Raw genomic sequence first — 17,973 nt, forward strand, 5'->3', positions numbered from 1 at the left:
GTGTGTGTTTTTGTTTGTGTAAAGTGGTAATATATATAGTATAAATAAAGTGTATTAAAAGAAGAAGAAAAAAACATACTAGCCGTTTGAAAACAAAAACAAAAAAGAGTGGGGCCCACTAATCCATCCGTTAGGCTCGTTGCAGGTAGCACTGGCGAGCCATATGGCAGTTTGCTGGTGGTTTCCATTAGCGGGTGGCGGTGGGTCACGGTGGTGGCTAACGGTCCACTGCAAGTGGCCTAATAATTAGTTAATTATTGTTTAAAATAAAATGATTACATTCCACGAAAATATATTATATTTATTCTAATATTGTTCGCCCTTTACTTCGAATTCGTATGAGCCGAATTCTTTATCGAGTATAAAATCCTTGGACGTGTTCTCACTCATTTATAACTTGATGTGAAAATAGTAAGAAACGTTAAATGAGAAACAAGGACGATAAAAATCTCGCGCTTTGTTGCAGGATGATTTTAATCGATTAACGGTCGGTTAACTAAGCATTTTAAAAAAACGGTTAACAGTCAATTAATTAAACGTTTAAAAAATAATGGAATGAAAGTGGAAGGGTAAAAGGGGAAGTGAAGAAAGTTGTTAAAACAATAACTTCGCTGCGGGGTGTTGATCGGTTAATGTAACATTTATAAACTAGGTTAACGGTCGATTATAAAAAGTAAGATTAAACTGAATAATTATTCCCTTGGTTGATGATCAAACATAAAATGGTCCAAGGGGTTCGGTTCATGCAAGATCAACAAATAAGGGGGATTTAAGGGTTCCTTGATTTTAACTCTCCGGTCCGGAGCACCATGAATAACCCTCATACGAGATGATGATCTTAGAAAGGGTGGTTAAACATGACCCACCATCATTAGAGTTTGCCGGAGCTGATGGCTCAAGGGCGGTGTTAGGATTTATGTTACAGTCAACGTTACCTGAAACCGCAAAGAATGTGAAGTAGTTGTTCTGGTTGCGCAGGTTAGCTAGTATTGTGAGGCATACTCAGAGAATAATACACTTGAGAATGATCTTTGCTAAAATGGATGTGATTCCAGATTCATTTTTTCAGCTCAAGTTACATCTATTTATATGTGTGAGTTTATGTCCATTAGTGCCATGTAAGGGGACAAAAAGACATGATAGTGCCACGTTGTTTTGTTCTTGTCCTTTTATTCTATAAAGATGTAAAATGTACCGCCATTATCTTAGTGTTGCCCCCTTATACCCTGCTGTCCTTTCTCAGCCGCTATACAGTGTCAGGATCGTACCAACCTGCCACGGTGTCCTTTCTGTTTTAGTATCGTCATCGTACACTTCTGGCCTCGTATGTACGATTTGGGTGGCTCCATGTTTAAACTGCGTGACCGACGTCAAGGGCATATCATTATAGCTTATTTAACTGGCGTGGGAACAAGCGTATTAATGAGGACTTGCGCGATTATTGTGGGGTGATACGCGCCATCAGGATGTTGCACAATGGATGTGCAGCTATGCGTATCATTAGTTGATACTTAGTAATTAGCTATTAAATTAGTTAATAATTAATAATACTATAATAATATATATTAGTAATTAATTAACACGTTAGAAATTGTTAAAAGATTTGACCAATCATCTTGGGCCATGTTGCCCTTTGACTTACGTGAATTAGAGTATAGGATAATCAATAATAATGTTAACAATTATTTTCATAAGAGATGAAGCGTTTTACGGATTTCGAATAGAACATATGAATTCGATCTTTCACATAAATATTTTCATAAGAGATGAAGATGTTCTTATGATTTCAGATACCTTCTTATATTTGTTGGAATCACATTCATCCTTACCTAGGTTAGATATAACTTCATATCATCAAGTATAATATACTATTTACTGTATGTATACTGCCATATATCTAAAACAATACTAATCTATGTCATCTTCAGGTTCTAAATCGACCCCTGGTGTGATCATTTGTCATAAATATGGACTTTTTGTTTGATTGTCACATGTCAACTGTGTTACTGAGTTATTTTTATAAGTGTGTTACAAATGTGTTAACTTGATTACCGAGTTTTGCTTATAAGAATTAGGAGTAAGATTGACGTCTTTGGAACTACGACGATAGTGGTGGTGGCTGTGAAGTGTGTTTTGTGAAGTATGTTTATGTTGTTGGGATTAGCGGGCAAGGTTGTATCTGATTCTATGAACTAAACTACAAGCAAATAGTCAAGTTAAAGTTAGCGTTTACTTTTCTAATTGATAATGCATAACCGGATACGTAACACGAGACTTAAATATATGTTAAAATCTGCATATTTTATAAATAATACATCAATTATAAAAACGATTTGCGAAGTAGTTAACACCAAGTCATAAAGTTCCATATTGCAGATCTTACAAGTACCTTTGACATGGATTACCAATACAGAAAAATGTTGTCATCTCCGATTAGTTGAAACATGCCAAAGTTATTGCATTGCTGCATATTACTAAGCGCCTATACGATGATATATCTAGAACAGGGCGGTGCTATTGTTGTTACTGCTGTTAAAGGAATATAACGCTAATAAAGAAATAAATTTCCAGGTTAGTAACTATTTGAATCTCACTTTACTATGATGAAAAGCATTTTTTATTTAATCTTTTGAAATAATTGTGCCGTTGGTCCCTCTATTTTAGTCCAAAAAGCTAACAGCGTCCCTCCGTTTTTTTTTTGGCTAACAGCATCCTTCCATTATCCTATTTAAACATATCGCGTCCCTCCGTCTAACTGTCGTTAAAAAAGTCCGTTAAGTATTGACATGTACATTGCATGTGAGGGCATTTTCGGTATTTTATATTTTCCTTTGTAATCAGCTCACCTTTGTACTTCCCCTTCTCTTTCACCTGAACCTTCATCTTCTAACTTACACATAAATCCCTAAATCAATATAGTCTAAAAAAATACAAACACAAACTCAAATCCAAATGAAAATCTTAATTTCTACATACCTTTTTCTCAACCGTCATCGGATTTCGTTATATTACAATTACAATTCAACATCCAAAATCTTAATTAATTCTAGCATCTTACCTTAAACAACAATTTCTCAACCGTCTCTGTTTTTGTTCCTTTGACAGATTGTTGATGTCAAAGGTTTGTTGCAGGTTTCAACTTTCGATCTAGATCAGACACCCATTTCATCTCTCTATTAGCATCAAACACCATCTAGATCTGAAGCGGTGATGGTGACGATGGCCGGATGTGGGTGCTTGCGGCGGCGATGGCTGGAATACATAGTTTCGGTCTTTTGAAGATGATAATTTTCAGTCACACGCATCATTTCCCTAGATCTAAAAATTGGTTCGATTTTTAGTAGATGTGTATTTATTGTTTATAGTATTTGTTGGTACTTCAAGATCTAGATCCAAAAGTTATTTTCTTCGATGGTCTATAGGTACTTCTCTTATATATTTGTTAGTATGGTTATGTAGTTTTTGAAGATATGTATTTTTGTTGGTACTTCTATAGTTCTATTATGCTCTGTTGCATACTTTATATATGATTAATTTGAGGTAGAAATAGATAGATGGGATATAATTGAAAATAGTTTGAATCTTTAGATTTTAGAATTGAAACATGTTTATGATGAAGTTAAAGTTTGAGTTTTGATTGATTGTTGATGGTATGATTTTGGATGAATATGAAATTAGGGTTGTTGATCTAACTAGAGAACTGCTGCATGGTGCCCGTGAGTTTAAAGAACAAGAAGTTTGGGTGATGAACAAATTGAAAAGATGAACTTGGGAAGAACAATTAGAATATTTTCATTATAATATATTTATTTAATTTATGGGGATGATTCTCACACACTGTTTTTGATCCTCACACACCCTTTTACCCTATTATTAGGGAGGAGTTTAAGTAAATTGGTGTGTGAGGATCAAAAAACAGTGTGTGAGAATCATCCCCCTTAATTTATACTCCCTATATATTTAAAGAACAAAATATAATATCACTATAATGAAGATGAAGATAGTTTTTTTCTTTTTCTTTTTCTTTTTATAATTTTTTAAATTAAAGAGGAGAAAGGACAAATTTACCCTCACATGCAAGTCAGATGTCATGGGTTAACGGAAATATTTAACAGAATTTAGACGGAGGGACTCGGCATCTTAAAAGGTGATAATGGGAGGATGCTGTTAGCAAAAAAAAAAAAAACTCGAGGGACGCTGTTAGTTTTTTGGAGTAAAATAGAGGGACCAACGGCACAATTATTTCTAATCTTTTTATAGTAATTGATCTTAACATCATAATAGACTTGCTTTTTTATAAATTTTATCAAAACTTTTGTGTATTACAAATGCTTTGATTCAAAATCCAATAGACTACATCAAGACCTTTCTGGTCGACAACACCCAAAATAGACTATTCGGAAAAATAAAATGGGTTTTTGAAAATTATATGCTATTTATTGCAGTTCGTCAAAAATAATAATCTAACTTAATCAGTTTACCTCTTAAAATCAAACATACTACAACGCACTCATGATAAACTTGGACAATCAAAGGTTAGTGAACTGAACATTCATCACTTCAGTTCCCCCATCTATATTTCTATGTTATATAGTTGTGGTTACACGTACGTTAACAGAATTTTAGAGTTTTTGATAAATTACGAGGCTCACAGTTCATAATATTTGAAGGTCTTTTTATACATATGTTGTTCGTCTCTTGGTGATTGGCTACTCAAGTTCGGTCTCTTGGTGGTAAAATAGGTAGGTCAGGTTATGGGTCACATGGGTCGAGTCAGGTTGGTTGACCCAAAAACCTTCACATACCCTACAAAGGCTTTGTTTAAAGAAAAACTACTAAATTATCTAAATAATAAATCATGATAAAGGTGGGGAAGTAGTTTTGATCATTAGATAAAATTCAAATGGGTCAATTAGGTTAAGTTTTGTCCTATATGGGTCAATTGGTGAAGTTTTATCTTATATGGATCAATTGGGTCAAATGGAACATACGGAAATAACCCTGGATCAAATGGGTCAAAAGTTACCCAAAGTAAACTTAAAGCATACTGCGTACAACATGCTATATTGCTCTATCAAGATATTCAAGTTACCATTGTAAAAGACTAGGGTAAATAGTTAGTATTTCTCAACTCATTTATGTATTTATCAGATGTCATATTATTTTTATTCATGGCCTAAAAAGAATCTGGATGATTTTGACATTTATTGCAGATACATAATATGCATATTTTGACTTGACGACTTTGTAGCGGGTACTAAGGAGACGTAGGTGGGCATATAAAGCTGAACTATTTGATTGAGTTTTTATCCAGATAGCATGTCGGGTATTTGCATAAACCATTGTTGACGTTGCGAAATGTGGGATACATAGAGATATGATATGGTCGATTTTGCTGCTATTTTTAATGAATAAGGAGTACGTGTTTTGTTTTGATCATTTTAATTTTAGTTAAAGATATCTAACATCACCAACTCTTTGAAAAACTCAAATACTCATTTTAGCGGGTTTTTTAAATAGTCGTGCAACGTACGGGCGCTAAAATCTAAAATACAATATATATAAAACCTCAAGAAACGGTGTATAAATTGAGTACGCAGATAAAAAAAATTTCATATTAAGCCAACGATATAAAATCCTGTACAAAAAACACTATTGTAGTAATCAAAATCTTAAGAGTGTAAGACGTTTTTTCTTTTGGAGCGGGCGGGTAATAAAAACAAAATTTCTTGGGTTAAATGAGAGGAAACCCTCCTACCTTTTAGCTACTAATAATTTTCATTGTGATATTTCTTATAAGTCGGTTTGGAGCAACATTGTTAAAGCTGGAAAATGTATTGATGAACTCGCGATTACTTTCCGAAATTCTTTTGTGCGGAAGATTGGTGATGGAACTACAACTTCGTTTTGGATTGATCTTTGGCTCGGGAATGATATACTTAAAAACGGGTTTAATCTGCTCGCGCATCTTGATTCTGATCCAGGGGTGACAGTCGGTTCGAGGATACATCATAATTGGTCAGAATGGGTTGGTAATTCCGACTGGGTTCGAAATCCATCGGGTCGGGCTGTCGGAGAGCTGCAGGAATTAAATGAGTTGCTGATGCGTAGCAATACGACTCTAGATCTGCAAAAACGAGACTCGTGGGGGTGGTCTTTGAGTAACAATGACTTTTTCAAAACAAAGATTCTTTCGGACCTAATCGACTCTAAGGTTCTTCATTCAAACTCGTCTACTTTATGTATTTCTCGTAATAACTTAGTAGCTAAAAAAGTTGAGGTGTTTGTTTGGAGAGCTAAAAAAGGTAGATTATCGGTCTTGTTGGAATTGGATAAAAGGGGTGTTGACTTACACTCAGTTCGTTGTCAATCATGTGGCAACGATCTTGAATGTATTAGACACGCCCTTTTGTCTTGTGAAAAAGTATGGGAAGTTTGGAAAAGATTATTTGATTGGTGGGGTGTAACTCTCCCTTCGAATGTAAATCTAAATGAGCTACTTGAAGGTAATTTGGGGCAATTCGGGTCGGACTTGGGGAAAAATTTGTGGCAAGGGATGATATGGGTAAGTGTGTACTTTATTTGGAAAAACCGGAATGAGAAGATCTTCAAGAACAAAAGTTGGAATATCCCGGTTGCGGTAAGTGAAATACAAAGTAAGATCTTCGAGTGGATATCAAAAAGATGCAAGACAAAGTCGATTGATTGGCATAGTTGGATTTATAATCCTATTTCTATATCTTGAGTTGCTTGTAGCTTGTCGAGTATCTTGAGTTTCCTTAGTCGTGATTATTTGTACATATGATGTCTAGTGTTGCCTTCTTGGCACCCTTTATGTGTTTGTATTGAGGACTTGGTAGTTGCTTCTTTGTACTACCATTGTGATAATATATACAAGTTATTGTTGCCTTTCTAAAAAAAAAAAAAAGTAATCAAAATCTTAAGAAAAATAAAACAAAGTATAATTTTTAAGCTAAAAGTAAAATGCAAATGGTTGGCAGATTATTCATTTATTTTATTTAATTTTTTGGAAAAACAAACTATATAAAATAAAAGAACCTTCTATCACACAATGAAAGAAATCCACAAACATGCAAGGCACGGATGAAATTGAACAGCAACAAAAGCACAACTCAACGACAAAATAAATAAAACAAGAGACAAGACGAAAGAAACGAACTATCAACCGTCTAATAGAACAAAATAAAAACAAAAGATAGCAAATCTACCTGAAGTATCGACCCCTCCAAACGTATTATTAACTCAGCACACCTTCATTAACATTAATTCGTGTTGACTGCCTTCATTCACATTAAAATGAATGCATTTTATTGAATTTCAAAACATGAAACATATAAAAGGAGCTACTCTTATAATGTACCATCAGTCTGCTGTATGGGCCATTAATGAAGCCCAATTCTTTTCTTCCATAAATTTAACACCAGCCCAAAACAGTCCGTCTTGGGTTTATGCGAGTTCCCAACCCAAACCATAAATCTCCGCAAACAAGCAACACAACAACAACAACAACAACAACAACAACAACAACAACAACAAAAACAACAACAACAACAACAACAAAACCCTAGGTGAGATGTAGACAATTCTTCCCCTATTCGAGAATAAAGACAAGTCATTTCTCCACCCAAAGTGAAAACACTCTCTAAAGTAGAGAAAGTCATCTCTCTCTCTATTCGACGGATAAAGAAATTGCTTTCGAGTGGAGGTCCAATAAGTAGGAAAAAAGTTTTTAAAAAATAAAATTAATTTAAAAATAAAATTGACGCCATGAAAATAGTAAAATCAAATTTTCATAGATTTTAAATCCTGCCTGAAATTTAATTTAGGCTCTAAGAGTCAGTCAAGTCGTCAATAAATCGACGTTTGTTGTCGACTCAATAACTACAACCTACTCCGCAAACAAGAAACATCGTTATTAAAAACAAGTTTAAATTGACATAATGGTTTTCTTTCTCTATGCCAAAAGAACTGTTTACCTTACTATTTTGATTTATCCCCAAAAAATTTTATTTACTTTAAATAACAATAAAACCACTTATTAATTTCCAATTAAACCATTTTTATAATTGGAAATATAACATTCAATATAGAAATAAATTCACTAATTACTCTTTACAATTAATTCTTCTACTTAAAAATACTCGTTCAATTAAGATATAATAGATAACTCATAAATATATCTAAAATTTAACAAAAAGTTAATTATACAATAATTTCTCTCGATATACAGTTGATATTTACAACATTACCCTATAAGATATCATTTTTTAAGTTATTTTTACTTGTTTAAACACATCATCATTATACAATTGACTATTATTTTTGCTCACACATCTATAGAAGAATTGGAGTGCATTCGTCGAATTCTTGATAGATTTTTCCAAGTTTTCTGGCTTAATATGAATGAGACTAAAACGGTGATCTATGGTGTTAATGTGGCTAAGTCGGATCTTGCAAGCTTTGCTTCAATATTTGGATGTAACCAGTGGCGGATCCAGGATTTTAAGTCACCGGGGGCACAAAAAAGTCAACAAAAGCTTAATTCCCCCCCCCCCCCCCCCCCCCAACCAAATGTAATAAAAAACGGCACGAAATATACTAAAAACTAGATTTTTCCTCTACGTAAAGGCATATTATTAAAACGCTCCATTACATCTTCATCTTTAACTTCGACTAGAGCTTCTCTTTCGACCGCACAAATTACACAAGCATTGAGAAACTCCTCTCCAATACGGTTGCATAGGTTCGACTTTATAATTTTCATTGATGAAAAACATCGCTCAACTGTTGCGGTCGCAACGGGTAACACCAATGCTAGCTTTAATAATCGGTAAAGCAACGGATAAGTTTTATTCTTCCTTGTTTCCACCATCACTCTAGCAAGGTCGGCAATACCATTCAAGTCCATAAATTTTGGATCATTTAGGACACTTTGATGGTATATTTCAAGTTCATTCTCAAATTCAATCATATCCGTACTATTAAAATCTTTTGGATAAAACTCACACAACCTTATTAGTTTTGACGAATCAAACATCGAGAATGAATCGCGTGGATTCAACGCCGACATACAAGAAATAACTCGGTACTAGCTTCACTAAAACGATCACCAAACTCTTGAATTTGCATATCCAAAACGGTGTTAAAACACTCTATCTCATAATAATGTTGATTGGTGATTTTCTCCCTTTGTCTCCTTGAATTACTACAATCTTCATCAATTTTCAAAATTCGGATACCATGTTCCTCACAAAAAGATAACACTTTCTTTAAGACAATTTCAAACCCATTTGTTTTTAACTCTTGTAATTTTGCTTTGGTTGACGACACTAATTGAACCGCTTCTACAATATCTTGATCTTTTCTTTGAAAAGCTTTCGATAATATATTTGTCAACCCTAAAATGCGCAACATTAGATGCAAATTAAAAACAAAATCAAATGACTTTAAATACTTTAAAAGACCAATTGCTTGATTTTGGCTAGAAGCATTATTTCCTTCATCTTTAACAAATTGAAGGACCTTAATAACGAATGGAAACATATCAACCAAACGCACAAGTGTGTTATAGTGAGAATTCCATCGTGTATCTCCAGGCCGTATAAGAGAAAGCTCTTGATTCAATCCACTTCCGGTTTCAAGTATGCCACTACCAATTTGTTCTTCTACCCTCTTTTTCTCCGTGTCTAGCAAAATATCTTTTCTTTTACAAGAAGCACAAACAACATTCATTAAAACCGCTATCTTGTCAAAAAAGTTCACTATGGCCAAATGTTTTTTTGCAACCGCTACAACCACTAATTGTAGTTGATGACATCGAATTTTGTGATAGCAGCAAAATAAATTACCTTAATTTTGTAATAGTGTACAGAGGAGAAAAAGGGTTGAGCGATTTTTGCAGATGGGCAGCGAATTTTGTGACTCAGATGTTTTTTTTTTCTTTTTCGTCGTCCGTATACAGAGATGAGAGATGAGATAAGGATAAGGGTTTCAGCTATTGGGAGGGAAAATGAGAAATAAGAAGTGGGCTTAATTTTTTTATTGTTTAATTGGCTCCAATTCTTTATTAAATGGATCAATATTTTGGGTTTGGGGCAAAAACAAAATTTATTAGATCATGACTTTTGAGTTTGGGGCAAATGGCTTTTGGGTTTGGGGCAAATGGCTTTTAAGTTTGGGGCAAAATAAAAAAATCCAAATTTTTACACTGAAATTTCGAAATCCACCGGGGGCGGGCGCCCCACCCCCTTACACTATGAATCCGCCTCTGGATGTAACATTGGGTCTTTTTTATTTGATTATCTAGGCATCCCGATTGGTGCTAAGATTATTAAGAATGTTACTTGAAAACCAATTGTTAAAAAATTCAAGAAAAAAATTTCCGGGTAAAAAGGAAGATGCTTATCTACGGGAGGAAGAATTGTTATAGTGAATGCCGTTTTAACAAGTTTACCACTTTATTATATGACCTTGTTTAAAGCACCAAATGGGGTCCTTAAGGAGTTGGGAAAGGCTTAGAAGAAACTTTGTATGGGATGGTGATACGTCCGTCAAGAAATTAGTAAAGCGGAGTAAGGTATGTATTTTGAAAAAAAAAAAAAATTGGTGGACTTGGTATCGTTCCTCTAAGGATAAAGAATTTGACCTTGATGGTCAAATGTTGGTCAAAAAATATTATCTTCGGATAATCCGACATGATAAACTATTATACTTCATTAATTGGTAGTCAACCTCTGGACAACATCTTATCCGACTTGTCTCAAGTTAGAAGTCTTCAATCATCTCCCATTTGGCGTGACATAATGAAGCTTCATGGTATTCACGAATTATTCGAGATTTTAAGTCCAAAGTTGGCAATGTTGCATTGGGAACGGTTCGAGCATTTCCTTTTGACATGATATTTGGCTAGGAGTGTACAAACTCAAAGAAAAATTTCCAGCATTGTATCAAGTTACATCCAAAAGGCAAGGCTCGTATCAGAATGTGGGTATGTTGATGAAAATGGGGTCAGGGTTTGTAGTCTAGGACTTGACAGTGTCTTAGATGCTTACAAATAGGCTCAGAAGCTTATTTAAATGACACTGTTGAATGATGTTCACATCGACAACTCGAAGAAGGATCTAATCCAATGGGTTCACTCGATGGAAAAGGTTTACACGGTTGCGGATGGGGTACGTATTATGGTTGCTTTTAATGTCAATTTGAATTTTGATTGTGTTAAGATTTTATGGAATGCTAAAGTGCCTTCCAAGATTGCTATCTTCCATTGGCTCGCAATTCAAGGGGGTGTTCCAATAAAAGAGGTACTTAGTTATAGACATTGTTTAAGTGATAGTGCGGATGATAAGTGTGTGTGGTACGCACATGACATTGAGTCTATCTATTGTTGAAGGTGTGAAGAATTTGATCAAAGGAACCAGTCGTAGGGAGCTTGACTTGGTGAACAAGTCGTAGGGAGCTTGACTTAGTGAACAAGTCGTAGAGATCTTGTTGCCTTAATTAAATCTTCTAGTAGGAATGGAGTATGGAGCAAGTAATAGATATTTATGGAATGTCTTTTGCTTGAAAGACAAGTTTAACTTGGTGGACAAGTTTAACTCTTCCTATAAATTGTAACCTCTAGCCTCATTGTATTGTGTGCACAATAATATAAGAAAATCTCTGGTTTGCGCCCGTAGAGTAAACCCTTCTCCACGTTTTGGAGTTGAGATATAACCACGTTAAATTCCTGTGTCGTTTACATTTATCGTTTATGCTTTATTATTCGTTTTTCGTTTATGGGTAAGTGATTCGCATAAATCACTTGTCTTGTTAGGGCCTACCGAATTCCTAACATCTATCATCTTCTTTTGTATTGTTCGTATTCTCACAAAGTGTGGTCCGAGTTTGTTTGAATGGTGGAATATTACATGGGTCATGCCCACATCCATTGTGGATTTTTCGCTAGATTTGAAATATTGTATGGGTATAAAGGCTAATGGTTTATAGCAAGGAAGGATGTTGTGTTCAATGGGAGCCACATGTGTTGGGCCATCTTAGCTACGTGTATAAATGCAAAGGAATGTTGGAGCCATCAATTTTACATTTGGACAACACAACCTTGGATACTACTTTAAAGCAATCAATTTTACATTTGGACAACACAAGATGCTACTTTAAAGCAATTGGGTAGGAACAAGAAGCTACTGTGATTTTGTTTGATGTAATGTATGTATGTATTTTGGTTCTAGTTTGTTTTGCGCATGGCCGACCCAAAGGGGGAACAACCTGAACATTTGTTCAGGGCCCAGGTTTCCTGGGGACCCAAATAATATTTCAAAGCGTTAGGCTTATTTGCTTATCCGACTTCTATTACGCAAGGCCTAACAGGCCTAACAATATTTTCAAACAAAAGTTGTATAAAGATAGCTCGGTAGTTCAAGACTGTAAAAGCCCCAGCCCAATATTATAACAATACATATATTTTGTGTGACTAAGTGTTAATTTCAATTGAAAAGTTTCCATACTAGTCGATGTGGGATAACTTAATTATATTTGACTTGCAAGCGGCCTTTCTTGCAATTTTCTCTTCACTCTTTTTTTTTTCTTTTAAAAGGCAACAACGGGTATATATATTACTGTAACAAATATCAACCATACATACACTCACAATATACATGGAACATGAGAACCCATGCCCATATGGTACCTGAAAGAAACAAAATTAAAAGGTGACCGCGCGTAGGCACTATTTTTTTCATCTAGTTCTAAGTACGTAAATTTTCACAATTGGCTCTGATTTTCTGCATGGAAGTCAAAGTCAGTGGATGGATAAAGTGTATGTAAATCCAACACGAGGTATGTATGTTTGATGGACTTTTCACAATTTCGTGAAAAGCCATTCCGAATATAATCATTGTTTTTTATCAAAAAAATAATGATTTCATTATGGGGAATGATTCTCACACCCACTTTTTTGATCTTCACACACTTATTTTAACCTTTTACTCTTATAATAATACTCAATTGGTGTGTGAGAATCATCCCCCTTTCATTATACAATTGACATTCACAGCATTATCCCATATGATGTCCCTTTTTAAAGTCATTTTTCCTCATCTACACACCATCAAGAAAGTTACTCGTATTACGTATTTGCTAAAAAATAAACATACAACAAACTTATCGTGACCGTACTATTTTTCAAATAGCAATCCCAAGTAAAAAAACGTGGAGGAGATTTCAATTACCAATAAATGTGATATATTTAAATTTATTTTTGTAGTTATTTGAAAACAAATTGTCATCTAAAGTGCTGCCAAATATTTTATTCCAATGGCGTGCTAAATAATGTTGCCTGTGTCAAAATAATGCCTAGAGAAAACACTTTAAAGGAATATTTCGTTTCTAGTAAAGTTTTAAGGTCGCTGGGGACCAAACCTATTGCAAATACTATCTAATTAATTCATGAACATGTTATCTTTTCTAATACCGATAAAATATTAAGAATAATTACTCGTAGTTTTGTGCATCGTTATTACCGTGAATGTTTTATTAGCAATTAAATGAATTAAATGATGTTTTGTATCACATTTTCTGTACTTTTCCGGGTTTGTCAAGATTACAAATAGGTGACACTCTTTTACCTACGCTATTTTTAAGAAATTGCAAATTAATAACTTTTTCTATTTTTTTAATGTGCGTAAATTTATACCCAGTAATATAATCGATATTTCTGATAAACTTAATCCGTATAGAATATTACTTTTTTTTTTTTTTGAAAGGCACCAAACTATTTATTAAAATTAAGAAGATTACAACAGAAGCATGCAAGATCATGCTTGCCTCACAACTTGAGACTATAACATGATAATTACAACAGTGACTATCGAGAACAAAGGACTAAATTTGGACCATTAGTCATGATCATCGAAGCTAATAGGGTTTAGAAGCCATTGGTTCCAAACAAGATTTAGCTTCCTTGATCGCTTTGAGATCCATTCGAATGCATTGATTTGAATTTCGTTAAGGGACATGACGCTATTTGGTTTTTTCTTTTGGAACACTATGGAGTTCCGGTTTTGCCAAATTGAGTAGGCGCACACCCATTCGATCGCTTTCCAAAGGGATGAAGCTTGAGATGAGTGGACAGAACCATGGATGCCTTGGAACATCTCATCCAAGTTTGCATACATCGACCTACCTGCATTCCACCATTGAAATACCCGGGACCACAATTCTTATATATATATATATATATATATATATATATATATATATATATATATATATATATATATATATATATATATTTTAGCGAAGGAGCAATGGACGAAAACATGTTCGACAGTTTCTAGACCGTCATTGCACACCGGACAACGTACCGAATCCAAATCAATTCCTCGTTTGTCTAACTCCACTCTAACCGGGAGTCTATGTTGCTTTACCCTCCAAATGAAAATGCCGAGCTTTTGTGGAAGAAAGGATAATCGATCAGTAGCTTTTTGTGGAGTAGAACTGTACAGGAGCTTGGAATCAACTAGAGAGGAGAGGACTTGAGTTGAGAAGAATCCATTTGATTGCAGCGCCCAAGTCCAAGAGTCTGAAGACCCGTTTTGGAAGTTGAAAGCGTGTAATAGGGCCGTGAGATCAGTGAGTTCGTCATTGGTTCTACCCGTGGGATTACGTGTCCAATTCCATGCGAATTTGCTTGAGTTGCTGTCTTTTGAGAACCTGTTCATTACCAGAGCCTCTTTGTCTTGTTCTAGTCGAAAAAGTCTACCAAACTTTTCACTAAGATTGAGATTGTTCAGCCATGTATCCAACCAAAACCTAGTATTGTCACCCTTGCAAGTTTTCCTCACAAAAGAATTAGTGAAGCTAATACCTAATGAATCTATATAGGGACCAACACCACTGATGTTTTTCCAGATTTTCCCCATTCCCGAATCATTGGAGATGGTATTGTTGCCCAACCCCCCGTCCCGCCCATATATGCTTGTTATTATTTTGACCCAAAGAGCGTTCTTTTCATTGTGAAAACGCCACCACCATTTCCCCAATAATGCCACGTTTTTAGCTTTTAGAGACCCGATGTTTAACCCCCCCTCTTCATAAGGAAGAAGAATTTTTTCCCATTTTACCCATGTTATTTTAGAATAATCACCCGACCCGCCCCAAAAAAATTTACGGCGCATACCTTCGAGCGTGTTGATGACGTTTGATGGAGCACGGAATAGGGAGAAGGCATACAAAGGTAGGCTACTAAGGACCGATTTAATTAGGGTTAAACGACCCCTGAATGAAATCGATTTCGCTTTCCAATCCGCTAACCTTGAGTTAAACTTTTCTATGAAGGGTTCCCATTCTTTCGAGCTACTCATCTTTTTTCCAATCGGAAGTCCGAGGTAAGAAAATGGAAAGTTTCCCACTTGATAACCAAGAGAGATTGCAATTTGGTCTACTAAATGCTTTTGGACTCCTAGACCATAGATATTGCTCTTTGAGAAGTTCACCTTTAGCCCCGAGAAAATTTCGAAACATTTTAGGGCCTTAAACACATTCCTCAAGTTTCTTTTGTTCCATTCACTGAATATGATTGTGTCGTCGGCATATTGAAGGTGAGTGATTTCGACTTTATCTTTCCCGATTTCAATTCCTTTAATGAGATTAGCTTGAAGGGATCGGTTGATGAATGCATTCAATCCTTCCGCCACTATAATGAAAAGATAGGGGGATAAGGGGTCTCCTTGTCGAATCCCTCGATGAAGGGAGAATTCTTCGGTGGGAGACCCATTAACTAAAACCGAGACCGAAGCCGATTCTAAGCACGCTTTAATCCACCTTCTCCATTTTTGACCGAAACCCATTCTTTCGAGAATATTGAATAAAAAACTCCAATTGATGCTGTCAAAAGCTTTTTGAAAATCGGCTTTGAAGATTGCACATTCCTTTTTGTTGCGTTTTACCTCATCAATTAGCTCGTTTGCAATTAGGACACCGTCTAAGATGTACCTTCCTTTCAAGAAGGCACTTTGCTCCATGCCAATGAACTGATGGATCACTTTTGTAGTCTTTTTGACAAGATCTTCGCTATTATCTTATAGAAGCTCCCAATAAGGCTTATTGGTCGATAGTCCCCTAAACCCATTGGAACTTTTTTCTTCGGAATCAATGTTAAAAAACTTGCATTACAGCCTTTTGAAATGGTTTCCTTTTCCCAAAACCAGTGTAGTGCCTTTTTCAAATCTTCATTGATTAGCCCAAAAAACTTTTTATAGAAGTTGAAGTTAAAACCGCCGGGACCTGGGGCGCTCGAAGGATCACATTCTTTGATAGCTTGCCAAATCTCAGATTCTGAAAACTCGGATTCTAACATGGATGCTTCGTCGGGGCTGATGGAATTAAAGCTCAGCGAAGACAAGGAGTTGAAATCCGGTTGCGAGTGTTTATCTTGCTCATACATTTTGCTGTAGAACTTGAAAATTTCATTTTTGATGTTTCCAGGTTTCTCATCCCAAATACCCTCGAAGTGTAGGCCTCTGATGTTAGTGCAAATGAGTTTTCTACGAACAGCAGCATGGAAAAAAAAAGTATTATCATCACCATCCGTTATCCACTTCGACCTAGCTTTTTATTTTAACATCTCGCTTTTCTCCTTTTCCCTCTTCATCCAACCGACCCTACAATGAAGCCATTGTTCCCTCTCAGCTTCTGTTAACAGACCACTGTCTGCCTTTTCTTCTAAGGCCACGGTTTGCATTTTCAGAGATTCAATTTCTTTGTCAATCGTCCCGTATTTAAACTTGCTCCAGGACTTTAATGCATCCTTTACATTCTTGAGCTTGTCCCTGAAGTTACAATCTGCTCTAAGTCCGAATACTTCTTTACTCCAAGCTTCGGTTATGACTTTTTCAGCTTCTTCCGATTCCAACCAAATATCGAAAAACTTGAAGGGTTTTGGACCAAAGTCCTCTGATCCGTTTCGAATGATGATTGGACAGTGGTCAGATGTGTTACGATCTAGGGCTGTCACAGACACTTCGTCCCAAGTTTGTAAAAATTTATCATTTACCAAGAATCGATCTAGCTTGCTGAATTTTTTCCCATTGTCACAAATACGCGTGAACCTTTTACCAAGTAGAGGAATCTCGATCAGGTTGTTATCATTAATGAAGGAGTTGAACATCTTTGCCCATCGCTCATTAAATAAGCAATTTTGTCTTTCTTCTTCACTTCTAACCTCGTTAAAATCACCGCCGAGCACCCATTCAACATTCGACGAGTTAATCAGCTTCTCAAGGATTTCCCACATCTGTTTTTTGTCGCCTTCTTTGTGTGGACCATATACGTTAACTACTACCGTGACATTGTTTCTTCCAATCCACTTGCCTTTGATTGCTAGGATATTTTGCTGCTCAACAGCCTCTTCAACCAAGAACACATCAGGATCCCAAATCATTAGCATGCCTCCCGATTTACCAACTTTAGGTTTTTGAACGAACTTGAAATTAGAGGATCCCCAGATTGTTTCAATCCACTTGTCATCTACTATGCCACACTTGGATTCTTGAATCAGAACGATATCAGGGGACTCTTTTAAGCGAATTCTTCGGAACCAGCCTATATTAGATTCACCTTTATCTTTCCCACGAAAACCACGAATATTCATTGAGAGAATCTTCATAAAGATATGGACTTTACGAGGTTGGAATTGATACATAATTTACTGGGGTGGTTCCTCCCAGTGAACTCCAATTTTATCTCCAAATTCTTTTAGTCCTATGCTGCTTGAGGAAGTATGTGAATCTTTTGAAGCTCTCTTCTTGGTTTTAAAAGATGAAGAAACTGCAGCCTGTTTTTTCTATTTGGGGGTGACTCTTGCAAGGTGTTTGAAGTGGAGAATTCGAGAAGTTGTAGGTTTATATCTTGCACTGAAGTGTCTCAGAGCTTTTGTGGGTTTTGTTTTTTGGT

General features: G+C 35.6%; 4 protein-coding genes across 4 annotated transcripts; 1 reads left to right on the top strand and 3 right to left on the bottom strand.

Moving 5' to 3' along the window:
* Positions 1 to 4,962: 4,962 nt before the first annotated feature.
* Positions 4,963 to 6,783, top strand: LOC139869057 (uncharacterized). Its single transcript, XM_071857405.1, has 3 exons — positions 4,963 to 5,031; positions 5,801 to 6,640; positions 6,757 to 6,783. The coding sequence occupies exons 1-3, from the start codon at positions 4,963 to 4,965 to the stop codon at positions 6,781 to 6,783; spliced, it is 936 nt and encodes a 311-aa protein (XP_071713506.1).
* A 1,843-nt stretch (positions 6,784 to 8,626) lies between these two features.
* Positions 8,627 to 8,992, bottom strand: LOC139869127 (uncharacterized). The gene has a single exon (XM_071857476.1). The coding sequence runs from the start codon at positions 8,990 to 8,992 to the stop codon at positions 8,627 to 8,629; it is 366 nt and encodes a 121-aa protein (XP_071713577.1).
* Positions 8,993 to 9,078: 86 nt separating this feature from the next.
* On the bottom strand, positions 9,079 to 9,753 carry LOC139869200 (uncharacterized). The gene has a single exon (XM_071857539.1). It carries the CDS (start codon positions 9,751 to 9,753, stop codon positions 9,079 to 9,081), a length of 675 nt encoding a protein of 224 aa, XP_071713640.1.
* A 6,880-nt stretch (positions 9,754 to 16,633) lies between these two features.
* LOC139869337 (uncharacterized) lies at positions 16,634 to 17,671 on the bottom strand. Its single transcript, XM_071857681.1, has one exon. It carries the CDS (start codon positions 17,669 to 17,671, stop codon positions 16,634 to 16,636), a length of 1,038 nt encoding a protein of 345 aa, XP_071713782.1.
* Between the last annotated feature and the right edge of the window lie 302 nt (positions 17,672 to 17,973).

This window comes from Rutidosis leptorrhynchoides, chromosome 1 (assembly GCF_046630445.1).
Source record: "Rutidosis leptorrhynchoides isolate AG116_Rl617_1_P2 chromosome 1, CSIRO_AGI_Rlap_v1, whole genome shotgun sequence".
Classification (NCBI taxonomy): Eukaryota; Viridiplantae; Streptophyta; class Magnoliopsida; order Asterales; family Asteraceae; genus Rutidosis; species Rutidosis leptorrhynchoides.

What these genes read in the sequence shown, in the direction of transcription:
- LOC139869057 (XM_071857405.1), top strand. Translation starts at nt 4,963, where the DNA reads ATGGATCAATTGGGTCAAATGGAACATACGGAAATAACCCTGGATCAA. An exon ending in TGGGTCAAAAGTTACCCAAA is followed by an intron (nt 5,032 to 5,800) that starts GTAAACTTAAAG and finishes ATTTCTTATAAG; the next exon opens with TCGGTTTGGAGCAACATTGT. An exon ending in GTTGGAATATCCCGGTTGCG is followed by an intron (nt 6,641 to 6,756) that starts GTAAGTGAAATA and finishes AGTTGCTTGTAG; the next exon opens with CTTGTCGAGTATCTTGAGTT.
- LOC139869127 (XM_071857476.1), bottom strand. Translation starts at nt 8,992, where the DNA reads ATGATTGAATTTGAGAATGAACTTGAAATATACCATCAAAGTGTCCTA.
- LOC139869200 (XM_071857539.1), bottom strand. Translation starts at nt 9,753, where the DNA reads ATGAATGTTGTTTGTGCTTCTTGTAAAAGAAAAGATATTTTGCTAGAC.
- LOC139869337 (XM_071857681.1), bottom strand. Translation starts at nt 17,671, where the DNA reads ATGAATATTCGTGGTTTTCGTGGGAAAGATAAAGGTGAATCTAATATA.